General features: G+C 31.1%; 2 protein-coding genes across 2 annotated transcripts in view; both read right to left on the reverse strand.

Annotated features, from left to right (window-relative positions):
- LOC107621172 (isoliquiritigenin 2'-O-methyltransferase-like) lies at nucleotides 2,026–5,877 on the reverse strand. Its single transcript, XM_021113867.1, has 5 exons — nucleotides 5,737–5,877; nucleotides 4,276–4,618; nucleotides 3,146–3,459; nucleotides 2,954–3,018; nucleotides 2,026–2,483 (listed from the first exon to the last, which is right to left on the reverse strand). The coding sequence occupies exons 1-5, from the start codon at nucleotides 5,798–5,800 to the stop codon at nucleotides 2,184–2,186; spliced, it is 1,086 nt and encodes a 361-aa protein (XP_020969526.1). The 5' UTR covers nucleotides 5,801–5,877; the 3' UTR covers nucleotides 2,026–2,183.
- Nucleotides 8,904–12,957, reverse strand: part of LOC107621171 (sacsin) — a 24,739-nt gene continuing 20,685 nt past the window's right edge. Inside the window, 6 exon segments of the mRNA XM_021114757.1 lie at nucleotides 8,904–9,337; nucleotides 9,848–10,027; nucleotides 10,178–11,089; nucleotides 11,222–11,745; nucleotides 12,596–12,725; nucleotides 12,807–12,954. Of these exon segments, the coding sequence (XP_020970416.1) occupies nucleotides 9,140–9,337; nucleotides 9,848–10,027; nucleotides 10,178–11,089; nucleotides 11,222–11,745; nucleotides 12,596–12,725; nucleotides 12,807–12,954 (2,092 nt within the window). The 3' untranslated portion in view covers nucleotides 8,904–9,139.

Below are 12,957 nucleotides of genomic sequence, written 5' to 3' on the forward strand. Positions count from 1 at the left end.
ACAAATTAAATAATATTTTTTTTTATAAATATATATCCCGTTAGTTGAACGTTGAACGTTGAACGTTGAAACATTCACTTAGCTTGTTGGTGCTGTAACTGTTGGGTGAAATTGACATGCATATGTATATGTTGATTAATTATTGAACACTTTGTCAAAGATTAATTAAATTATTGGACGGTGTCCTAATAATTAATTAAAAGAGTTGAATATAAACATAATTGAGCTAAATAACTTATTTTTAAAATTAAATTATACATAATAACTTATTACTATTAATTATTTTAAAAAAAATTGGGGTCGAGGTCTCCACTCGCTCCCTTATGTCCGTTCCTGATTCTACTAACTTCTTAATACACATACTTATCCAATTTTGCTTCTTACTTTGACTATTCAAATAAGTAACTTCTTGTAATTTCTAGCACATCTTAAAAATTCTTTATTAAGCTTAGTCATCAATCTTGAAGCTTCCAATACACTTCATGATTCTTCTAGTATGAAAGTGACGAGTGTAACTTCCATTCAATTCCAATTCAATTTGATTTTGAACTTCTTCGATATTTTAGTATATTTTAATTGTATTACTCTCTTGAATATTCTTGATTTAATTTTCTAATAAAAGATGATCTCATTATTTTTACTATCGTCTCTTTTCTCTTATAAAACAACAAGACTTTTAATAAAAAGCAAACAAAAATTGGAGACAAAAATAAAACGCACACCAAATATATGTTAAATTATTTAATTTTTAAAGTTATTTTTAGATGTTTAAAATGTATTTTGGGATGCTCTCTTTATGACAATCACGAAGGAATATTATAATAGAGGCCTGCATTATTGTTTTTATGTAGATGAGATGTGTAATAATAGGTGTGATGTATAGTCTAGTTAAAATACCTTGATACTTTGTTTTTAAAGTTTTCATTTGTATTTTCATAGATTGTTGTTATCTTAAAAGCCAAATGACATATCACATGTCAATTTTTGACACATTAATAAATCATGGTAATAAAATTATAAAAGAACGAGAAAAAAAAAGATAAAGATAAAATTATTGTTGTTGTTCTTGTTTTATGAGAGAACAATGATATCTATTTATACTAATTATTAAATTGATTTTAAATTTTAAAATAAGTTAAAACAATTAAAATTTTTAGACGATTTTATTAGAGAAAGATAAATATAACTAACTTACAAAAAAATGTCTTATGGATAATTTAATACAAGGAGATCACTTCCATAAAGATATTAAAAATATCTTTTTTTTAAGACATTTACATGTGACATGATATTATTAGACATCTTTATTAAATCGGTTAATAATTTATTTTTTAATAAATCAGAACAAAATCGGTTTATTATAACAATAATAATAAACCCAATTATCCACATTATAATTATTAGACCCGATTTGATCCGATCGATTTACACAATTTAAACCGAATCATGTTTAAATTTTTTGATAAAAAGACAAATATATCCCCGATTTTTGTTTAAACAAAAAAACAAAAAAAATCAGGATCCAATGGGTTTTATAAATTGGTCGATTCGACTGGATCTGATAACAATTGAGTTTTTTGTTATTATTATAAAAAATCAGTTTTATTCTAATTTGTTAAGAAATTAAAAAATAATCGATTCATTAATACGTCTAATAATAATGCGACACATAAATGTCTTTACAAAAAGACGTTTTACGTGTCTTTAGGAGAGCATCCTCCTTGATACAATGCGTCAACATTAATTTAATGGAATCAAAACAGAAATTAATTTAATTTTGCTAGCAACTAAAGTAACTCATTTTTCAAAATCCAAAAAATAACTCATGTATGTATACATCTTAAAGTACATACATGTATATGAAAAATGAAAGTAAAATCAACTATAATCATATAATGTAATAAGCGTACAACATTATTATCACATAAGTAGACGCAATACTCGCCAATGAGTAATAGCTCAAATAACATAGTCTCCTCATACTCAATTAAGAGATTGCAGATTCGAATTTCATATCTTTGGTATAAAAAAAAAATAGACGCAATCCTTATTCCATAAATAGTAAATTGCTCACAATATATGATATGTGACGAAGATAAAAGAAAAGTGCACAAGAGCTAAGAAGCAAGAAGGTGGAGCAAATTAAATTAAAACCAAAAAAGAAAAAAAAATATTCAAAATATTTATTTGTAAAATTCTATGACTGCAAACGTAGTTAAGGAAGTAGTGCAAGCAACTTGGAATCTAGAAAATCCAGAGTTGATGCATAGCCTCTCAAATTCTTTCTGGGTTCGTTCCTTTCCGCCATTAATTATAAACATGAGGTAGTCCACATCACAAATATGTTTTGATGAATTGCTTGAATTCGGGATTTCTGGCATTATGAAGTCCAAAACAATCACCTTTCCATGTTGTGGCAACGCTTCGTGGCAGTTTCTTAGGAATTTGACGCATTCTTCATCTGACCAATTATGACATACATGCTGGAAACCCAAATATAAAACAAAATCTATATCACATCATCTATATATTATGTTGTATAAAAAAAATTTGATGAATTCAGGGAATTAGTGGTGTTTTTCTTAAATGTGGATTGTTGGGGTGTTATACTTAAATGTGGGATCGTTTAACTAGAGAAGCAGAAATCGGACCGTCCGATTTGTTAGAGGTACATAAATCGGACCGTCCGATTTCTAGAGGTACAAAAATCGGACCGACTGATTTCTGAGAGATACACAAATTGGACCCAGGAATTTCTGAGAGGTACACAAATCGATCCCAGGGATTTGTGTTAAAAAAAATTAAAAAATTTTAAGTACAGAAATCGGACCCAGGAATTTGTGTACTTCTACAATTTTGAAAAACACCAAAAATTACAATATTAAAGTATATCACCACTTTTATTTCCATAACAAAAAAAAAAAATTAGCCTGAATTCAGGTAGGGACCAAACCTTTAGCATAATGGCATCACCCTTTGGAACACTTTCGAACATGTCTCCTCCAACGTGCTCAATCCCTTTATGCAAAAATTAGTGTGTTAATACTTAGTAGATATTAGATTGAATTAGGTCCTTTAGTTGATTATTAAAATTTAAAAGCTATAAATAAAATAATTAAGCCTGACAGAAACTATGTGTATATACCTAGATATGATGGTGCGTTTTTCACAACATGAGGCATATCAAAATTAATTCCTTTAATGGAAGGAAACGCAGAAATGATCAAGTTTAAGGTTTGTCCTATTCCACCTCCTACATCAACCAATGTTGTCACTCCCTCAAAACCTTTGTATAGGCTTATGATCCTTTTCATTCCCAGTGGGCCAGATTGGGCCATTGTTTGGTCAAAAACATGGCTAATTTCTTTGTTTGTCTTCAAATATTCGAACATTGGCATTCCATAAACCCTTTCAAAATGATTGTTATTTGGGTCCAAAATTGCATCTTTTGCGTCCTTCCTGCAAGAAGAAAAGTTAAGACTTGAAATAATGTGCAGCTGAGGCCCTAGCTTAAGTATGCCCCTTAATAAGTTAATATGCTGCACCTGGGTTCGAACTTTGGCGAATGTGCCGAATATTAATATGAATTCTTTAGGTAGCGTTTCGTGGAGAGAAAAGACTGAGACTGAGAGACAGAGACTAAAAAACAGAGATTAAAATAAATCTCAGTATTGTGTTTGGTGAAAAATGGGAGACAGGAATTGAAACAAGAATGAAACTCTAATTTAATTTGCACAAAGGATAAAATTGAAATTAATTAATTAAAATGAAAGTATTTTAGGTATAAAATGTTATTAAAGTTTCAATCTCCATCTCTAAAAATTTTAGTCCCTTGTGTCCCTATTTTTTGGAGGTACTGAAATACTGAAGTTTTAGGAACAGAGACAGAAATTTTAGTATTAGTCTCTGAACTAACAAACATGATACTGAGTTTCAGTCTCTGTCTCAATACCTCAAAACAAACGCTAGTTTAGTGTTGTATGAATGAGTGTGTAATGTGGGTGTGTTGTGGTAACCTAGGATTAATGGTTTTTCCAATCTATATAAACAAAAAGCAAGTGTGGAGGGTTTAAATAAAAAAAAAAACTAAGAGAAAACATATTTTTACCAAAAATACTATTTGTACACTAAAATCGGTTACTAATATTTTTGTGTATATAGTATATACTGGCGGTTGGTTTTGATAGTTGATTTTGGTGTACATGTAGCGTAGACGTATTTTCACAGTTACCAAATTTGGCATATGATATGATGTGTTTAGATAAATGAGATTACCAAAGGTCATCATATACTCGATGGAAGAGAACAGAGAGAGGAGTCAAGGAGCCGCCATATTCATGTTCATGACGAGAGGATCTGAAGTAGGCACCAACATTTGAGAGAGCATAAACTCTTTCTTTGGTGCCATCTTGGTTAATGCGAATAGAGCATTCTAGAAGCGAGTGGCTTGCCAGTGAAGGCAGCATGCGCTCCAGCCTCTTTGCCACCATATCAGTGTCTTCTTTTTTAATCGGAAGCTTTGAAGCAATTTCCGAGGCAGACATGATCCCTTTTGATGGTATGATCTCAAACAGATTCAGATCAATGGCTGCATTTATGATTGCAGGAGTGATCCGACCAGGCACGGACCTACATGGAACCATGGGGGGGCACTTGCCCCCACTCTCATTTAATTTTTTTAAACAAAAAAAAATATATACATATATAATATGCCCCCATTTTAAATTTTAAATGATCCCATTACAAATAAATTAAACTAATTATTTAAAACCTTGAATCCATTTTATCTTGCTATCATTTTGATTATGAGTTAACCTAATTAAATTTAGTCTTCTCTCATTCTCAAATCCTAGTCGTCACTCATTTATTCTCTTAAACTCTCTTCTTAGTTTCATATTTTCAACATTTTTTTTCTATTCCTTGTTTAGTGGTCATCTTGTCTTCATCAACAGGTAAATTTTAAATTCTCTATTTTGTTTTATACAGCTCTCTATGATTTTATGTTTTTTTTCAATTTTATTGTTTCTCTTTTCATATTTTCGATTGCAAATTTTAATTCAAACAATTATAGTTTAGGTATTAATCTATTTTTATATTCTCTTCATGAATTTATATATTTTATTTTATTTTTGATTTAGTGATCCTTATTATTTATTTGTTTATCTTTCATTCTATTCTATTATATATAATTATGTTGCATATAAATTTCTAAAGTGAATCGATCAATTTACTAATTTAGAATATATATTTTTTATTTTTAGAAATAATAATGAAAAAATATTTCAAAAGAAAGCTACCATAGAATCATTATCATTGGTCTCTTCTAATAAAAAAAAGTTTTTAAAATTCAATGTAAAAAGTTTCATAGTTGATCCTGAACAACGACCCAAAATTTTAAATTATGATATAAATGACAGAGATGAAATTAGACAAATTTATTTGTGAAAAGATCATTGTCAACCAAGAGAATATAATTTTCTACAAACATATTTTGGGACTTTTTTTGGTAAATTTAATGCTGATTGGTTTGATGAATTTAGCAATTAATTGGAATATAGTATTTCATAAGATGCTGTTTTTTATCTCTATTATTATCTTATGAAATCTGATAGTGCGAGTAGTAATGCTTTTATAAAAGAGCTCTTTTTAAATTTAAATTAATATATCTTTTGATAATAATGTGAATTATTTTTGCCCCCTTACCATAAATTTTCTGGGTCCGTCACTGGATCCGACTAAAACAAAGTACCAATGCTGAAACGAAAGCATTGTTTTCTTCCTCTTTGGAGCTCAAACTCATTGTTTAATTTCTTTTCTCACTTGTCTTGTGAATATAATAATGTGTGTTGTCCTTGCATTAATTTGGTCTCATATTTATATTGATCTATTGTCATAGCATTCTGATGACTCAGTGCTAGAGGGCCAGTAATTTTTGTAATTTGTAACCATCAAATAGCTATTAATGATGATTTTAATGGTATGAGATTGGTGTGAGATTTCATCCAATGGCTCACTTTTCTTTGCTGGTTACTTGCTGATTAGAATTTGAAAAAGTTGTTGACCCCTAGACTTTTCCATTGGTAAGTATTAGGTAATAAAGTTGCACTGTTTCTATATGTTTTTGAAGCAAATTTGATGCGTCTTTCTGGAAAAGTCATCATATGCAGCCATATTGTACCCTGCTTTTATATTCATTTTACATTCCTTGTTAGCTTCTGGCGGCTTACACTAACTAGTCAAAGAAATTGACCGCGCATGCATGCATTTGATTAAACTTTAATTCTGCAATTTCGAAACTAATTAAGGCTGCTGCTTGAACTTGAAAAAAGACAATAATAATCATGTCTTCATGTGGTGTTACAACTTAGAATGCAACTTATAACATAGTTACAATTACGACCTATGCTTGGGTAACTAAATTAATCACTTGCCTTCTTCGATTCATTCCCACTTTCACCGGAATACTGTAAGTGTTTATGCTACCGAAACACTGCTTCGTTTCAATCACTAATTTTTAGGTCACCTCCGAAAACCGTGATCATAGACCCTCTTAGGTGATTCTTTTTTGAAAAACCGTGACCATAGACTCTTTTTTGTCACTGTAAAAAACTGTGACCATAGACCCCTTTAGATCATCCTTCAAAACCGTGACCATAGACCTTTTTAAGCCACTCTTTTTTAAAAAATCATGACTATAGTTTTTTTTTTGTCACCCTAAAAAACCGTGATCATACAGAGAAAATCGTGACCATGGAACAAAAATGTTATAGTGCCTTATCCTTGTAATCAAAGTCAAACCCTGAAGTTTGACAACTTACCTTGTTGGAATATACTTACTTTTCCTTCATTATTTTATTAAACTTTACATTATATTATGAAAATTATAAGAAACTTTATATATATTAAATTTTTTACCTCTTTTATTATCTAAATTTTATGGATTCATCATTAAGGATTGAGAGACAAACAAAAAAAATAAATTTTAAAAATTAACATGCAAAATTGCAAATGAATAATTTATATATCATACTTTTATAAAATGTTAACACATAAAGTAACTAAACTACTGTATAAAAACGCAACTAAGTAAATAAAGTACGATAAAAGAAAAATATTTTTTGCTCTCTTATAACCTCACATCATCAATAATTTAATAAGATGCGAAAATTTTAGCTATGCAATTTTTTTCAATAATATATATAACTCAATGTTCATCCTATATTGAGGAGAAATTTGATATAAATACTTCATGTGAACTAAAACGTAACCACAAAATCAACTATTGCCTAATTGTGTGTGTATATATATATTAATTCATATTTTTCTAATTAAATGATCACCAACTAAAATAATCAAACCTGCTATAACAAAATAATTAAACCTGCAATTAATAAACAATCAAACTTGTTTATAATAAGACAAAAGATTTCATATACATATTTTTATACATAATGGTTAATTGATAATCGATTTTTGATATATACATGATATAACACTTTATAATTTTATAATTAATATCAACTCTAAAATATTATCAACTTCTATCCTTAATATATAAAAGTAAATGGATAAGTTTATTCACATTACTTTTAAAATATCTTTTTTTTCCTATTAATGTCATGTCAGCAACATCGCTTATTTAACAAAATTTTAGAATCAACCACTCAATTTTTGCCAAATCAACTATTATTTTAAAATCAGAAAAAAAATATACAAAAAACAATACAATAATTACTAATGACAATAATTAGAAATTAATAATGTCTAGCCAAATTTGTAACTTACAAAGACATTAAATCCATATCCCTATATTTATTATATCTTACCTGTTATAAACAATACAATCAATTTATAACCCCAATAATTAATTTATTAATTTTTATAAATAACTCATTCAATGTAATAAACATTCATATAACAAATGTCATAATAATATTATTAATCATAATAAATTTTATGTTACAAATATTTAAATTCCATACTATTTGAACTACTTATATAAGTCTCTTATCACTATTCCTTCAAATAATATCAAATTTAGCACAAAAAAATTATTTTCAAACTACACATCTTAAACTTAATCAATGGAGGTAACTATGTTGAATGTGAAAAGTGTAAGAAGAAAGCATATGAAAAATGAGATAACTACATTTGTGGCACATGTAATCAAACACCACAATATCCAATAATAAGATAACTCTATATACTTTTCATAATCTCATCTATCAAATTATTAATTACTAACCCAATACTTATTTTAGACATTATTTTATTTCTAATCTAAATTATTCATTGATTATAGGAACCAACTTCGCCAACACTAATATTATCAGACGAAGATCACATATCCATCAAAAGATTAAGGAGAAAGAAAACCATACAAATTCAAAACACATCTTTGAAAAAAAAAACATATTTGCAAAGATAGAACAAACAACACAATAAAAAGTGCATATAACTCAACAATTCATAAAAAACATGTCTTCACAAATACCTACGATAGAAAGAAAAAAGTAACAACTCTAACAACAACCAATAAAAAAAAAGGACGAACGCCACATAAGACTAAGTTTATCAACTAAAACAAATGCAAAAATCAAACTACCAAATAAAAATGTCATTTTGTACATATAATTTTAATATCCAAATTTATTGTATTACAAATTATTTTAAATAAAATACCTTTTAAATTTAACTTTAGTTTATATATTTAATTTAATTCTACAAAATATAACAATTTTTAATATTTATTACCTACTATCATTAATTTACCGTTAGCACAAATGCGCGGATTTCTTTCTAGTTAATGTTAATATGAGATGTATTATTTTATTTGGGCCACTTTTTTTTTTCTTTTATTTACACCGTAAACTTTAAACTAAAGAAATACAAAAGACACAACATTACTTAAAAAGGTTAATGCAACTTGCGTATTATTTTCCGTCAAAAAAACCTTAAAATTATATCAAAGGCACCCTCTTATTGGGGGGTCAAATATGAAACTATTTACATGAATGTCCAGAATATACATGTACAGTTGATTAATCTCTTATCAAACTATATATAGGGAGAATACACCACGTGAAGAGTTAGCCAAGTTCCCCAATGGAACGGAACTTGAAGAATATACTCAAATGATTCATGGACGGAAAATTCTGATAGCCTTCGTGACCTGAAGCCGACAAAAGGGACACTTCGATACTGCTGATGAACATCTTCTACACAATACGTGACCACAAGGAACTATAGTTATATCAACCTCATTACTCAGACAAACCCGACAAACCCATGCTGCTTTTGCTGTATCAGCTTCTTTTGTTGCTTTTTCAACCTTTTCCTGTACAAATCATTGCATTATGACGTGTCATCTCAAAGTTGGATCAGATTTAATTCAACCAGTACTTATGAGCTTTGCTAAAGATCAGGAAACGACTCTCTTGAATCACAGCAAAATGAAGGTTTAAAAAAACAGTATTTTAAGCTAATCAAGTAGCACATGACCCATCTAGCCACAAATTGCAAATTGCAAACTGCAAATGCTACTCCAAACACAATCCATGCAATTGCATGGCTCCATGCGATTCATCATACAGTATATATGGCAGGCTCCGGGAATCACATCAAATCGTGAGTATCATATTGCAATTCAAGCAATAATAAACACTTTGGAAAAAATTAAGCCTTTTTCCACATCACATAGTCACAGATCACTCGGAACATAAAAGGGGCAGCCCCGTGCATAAGTACTATGTGTGCGTTGACATAGAGACCGGGGAAGGGGATAATGTACACAGCCTAACTTGATACTCACTCAGAAAATACTACTAAAAGAATGAAAAACACCAACCTGCTCCAGCAGAAGTGCTGCCTGAGATTCTCTAAGATTTTCTTGCAAATTTATTGTTCTCTGAAGAAGGGCCTGCTTCTCCACATCCATACTGATCCCAGCAGCTGAGAGTATTTCATTCACAGCCTGCACCAGTTCTCCAGCTGAAACTCTGCCAGATTTTTCTTTCTGAGGTTGTGCCTGTTCACATAGCTTTGTCATTCAGACATACAAGCAACGGAAGGCATGTCACAATATGAACACAGACTTCTAGGCCAGGACTAACAAGATATGCATAGAGCACAAAAAAAAAAAAGAACTCCTAATTAGTAAAAGATCAGAGGGATGAACCTGGGAGTAGATTTCTCTCCTTGATGAACTCTCCGGGAGTCCATCTTGAGGCCTGTTACTGTCAAATACTACTGGGCTTTCATGCACCAATGCTTCTTGCAGGGTACTGCTTGCTGATACACTTTTAAATGAAAATACTTGTGATGAAAGGAAAAGTTGTGTAACCCCTGGTGCAACTTCAATCTTAAATCTGTACAGAGCTTGACCTGCTGATGGCCTTACATCCTCAGGAACCTTACCATATTTCAGTTTGTCTCCCTGTTGAGAGCGCCAAGCCACTATTTCACCAGAGTAGAAGGGCCTCAACGGATGCAGCTGCACAAGACGAGCATCTTGTGGCAATATTTCTTTGCCAACAAAATGACTGGTTCCATTTATGTGTTCAACTTCTTTCTTGTCAGAGCAAAGGTTTAAAACATTAACAACTGAAATCTCAGATCCTTCAGGACATACAAACAAGGATCCAATAGGCAATATAATAGGAGACCCTAATACCTGACTTACTACAATAGCAATGAGATCAAAAAGGGAAATATAAGTTGGTGGTTCAGCAACTATAATACAGGATTTTGATTGATTCATAAAATAGAGAGTTTGATGTGCAGAATCATTCTCCCACTCCGGGATAATGAAATCTTTGGCTGCACGTGTGACATCTACCAAATTGGGCATGAGGAAAAACCTTGTTTTGAGATGCTTAACAAATTGCAGCTTTTCTGCACAAGAGTTCAATAAACATTCTATTGCATCCAATGAAGGGCTTTTGAATCCAGGAATGTGACTGTCCATGCTATTAACAACAGTCCATACAGCACTTTGAAGAAATCTGCTTAATAACTTCTGCTTGACAGTTCCCAGTGAAACAGATCTAATTGATCCCAAAGATTCCAACTTGTGATTCTCATCTAGTTGCTGAAAGTCCAAACAGAAACTTCCAGTAAGTAAAAGCCATATACAAGACAAACCATAGAAATAAGAAAAAATGATTACTAGCAGGTGAGAAGGATATCTTAACACAGGGAAAAGATTCTGAATTGTTGCTACCTCTATGACAACTTCAGACAATTTTTTGATTCCCAAAACAACACAAACTCTCTCGGGAAGATCCTCATGGACAAATCTAATTCTGGAAGTATCGATACATTTGACATATCGAGAACCATAAGAATCAACGTAGACACAAGAAGCCGAATGAACAAGTCTACAGCCATCATCAGGTACAATGGCTTCTGATTTCCAGTTGGATCGATCAAATGAATTTCCCTCAACAATCTGATCACAAATAAAATTCAAAATTTCCATCACAGCACGGAGCTCATTTGGATTTAGATGCTGATATCCACATGCTTTTTGAAGATTTAAGAGAAGATCTTTTGCAGCAGAAAGTGTTAGCATTTCCTGAAGTCCCAAATCTTTAAGAATCTTCACAAATGGGAGATATACGGAAGGAAGTTCAAAAGCAAAGGGAGACAAATTAATAGTTAAACGAGCAAATAAAACATCAGCAGTCACCAGGCGTGTTCCATTTGCAGCAGGTACAAAGGCCACTTTCCGTAGCTCTGCCACATCTGTAAATGCACGAGTGATTTTAATTTCATTATCATATGCATTCATATTTCACAATGTAAATACCATCTTTTATGCTTTTATACATTTAGTTTGGTGTCATTATATCACCAGTTTCAGCAAAACAACTTAATCAACAGTGCATTTAGCATTGTTCATAATTTTATTCAACATAATAGGACTTCGAATATTGAGATTGACTGACCCTTCATAGATGTGTGTGTGTGTGTGTGTGTAAGGGGAATTGGGCCAAGACTATTGTGATATTGAAAATAAGTAAGCAAGAAAGGTCAAGATGCATGAATGTGGATTGTGTGTGAAAGGATATGGTCTATATGGTGTTTATAAGTGTAAGACATTCCTTTCCACTAGAGCTAGCTTTTGGGGTTCTTCTAATCTGATATCATTCAGATATCAGCATTGTAGTTTGAATAATACACGCTATTCATCTTGTTTCTTGCCTATCTTTGTGTGGCTTCTATTAGTATTATTTTAATATTTTTTGGGATCACAAACAAATTGATGGTTTGCCTTTGATCCACCCATTTTGATCAAATCCAACACATTCAATTCCTACATCAGTTATCAGTATCTGAAACGTTATGAGCAGCTTCATTTCTAAAACTGGAAATCCACGAGCCTCAGCTCAAGAGTTTCCAACTTCCTTTGTAAGCATTAAAGTAGACAAAAAATGAGACAATTAGTTCAGCCTGAAATATTATCATAAAATCACAAGTGCAATGTAGTATTAAATATCAACTGTAGTTTATCATACTTCAGCATGAAAGACACAGACAACGTATTGTTTAATCTACATTGAGCCCAAACGTAATTATGAGAAAAGTGAAGCACCTGAAGAAGACAGGGAACCCCAGATTTTGTCCAAATATTTCAAAATTTCACAGGTACATTCTTCAATGTTCATTGCTGAAGCAATGGGCCAATGAGAAAGAGTATCTTCACCTCCATTTTCCCCGATTACCTGGGGAGAAACAATGTAAATATGTAAACAAAAATATAAGTTCTACAAATAGAAAAAGCAAAACAAAAGTATGATTATTACTTGCAAGTGCTTTAGGACTGTAGAAAAAGCTGGAGGACTCTTTAGATGGAGTGATCCCCAAGAATATTCTGGGGGAGCAACATATTGTCTAGATAGAATGGGAGCACTACTCCATCCCAAAGGCCAATCTTTGAATATCATAGCTTCACTA

The sequence above is a fragment of the Arachis ipaensis genome, chromosome B10, assembly GCF_000816755.2.
Source record: "Arachis ipaensis cultivar K30076 chromosome B10, Araip1.1, whole genome shotgun sequence".
NCBI classification, from domain to species: Eukaryota; Viridiplantae; Streptophyta; class Magnoliopsida; order Fabales; family Fabaceae; genus Arachis; species Arachis ipaensis.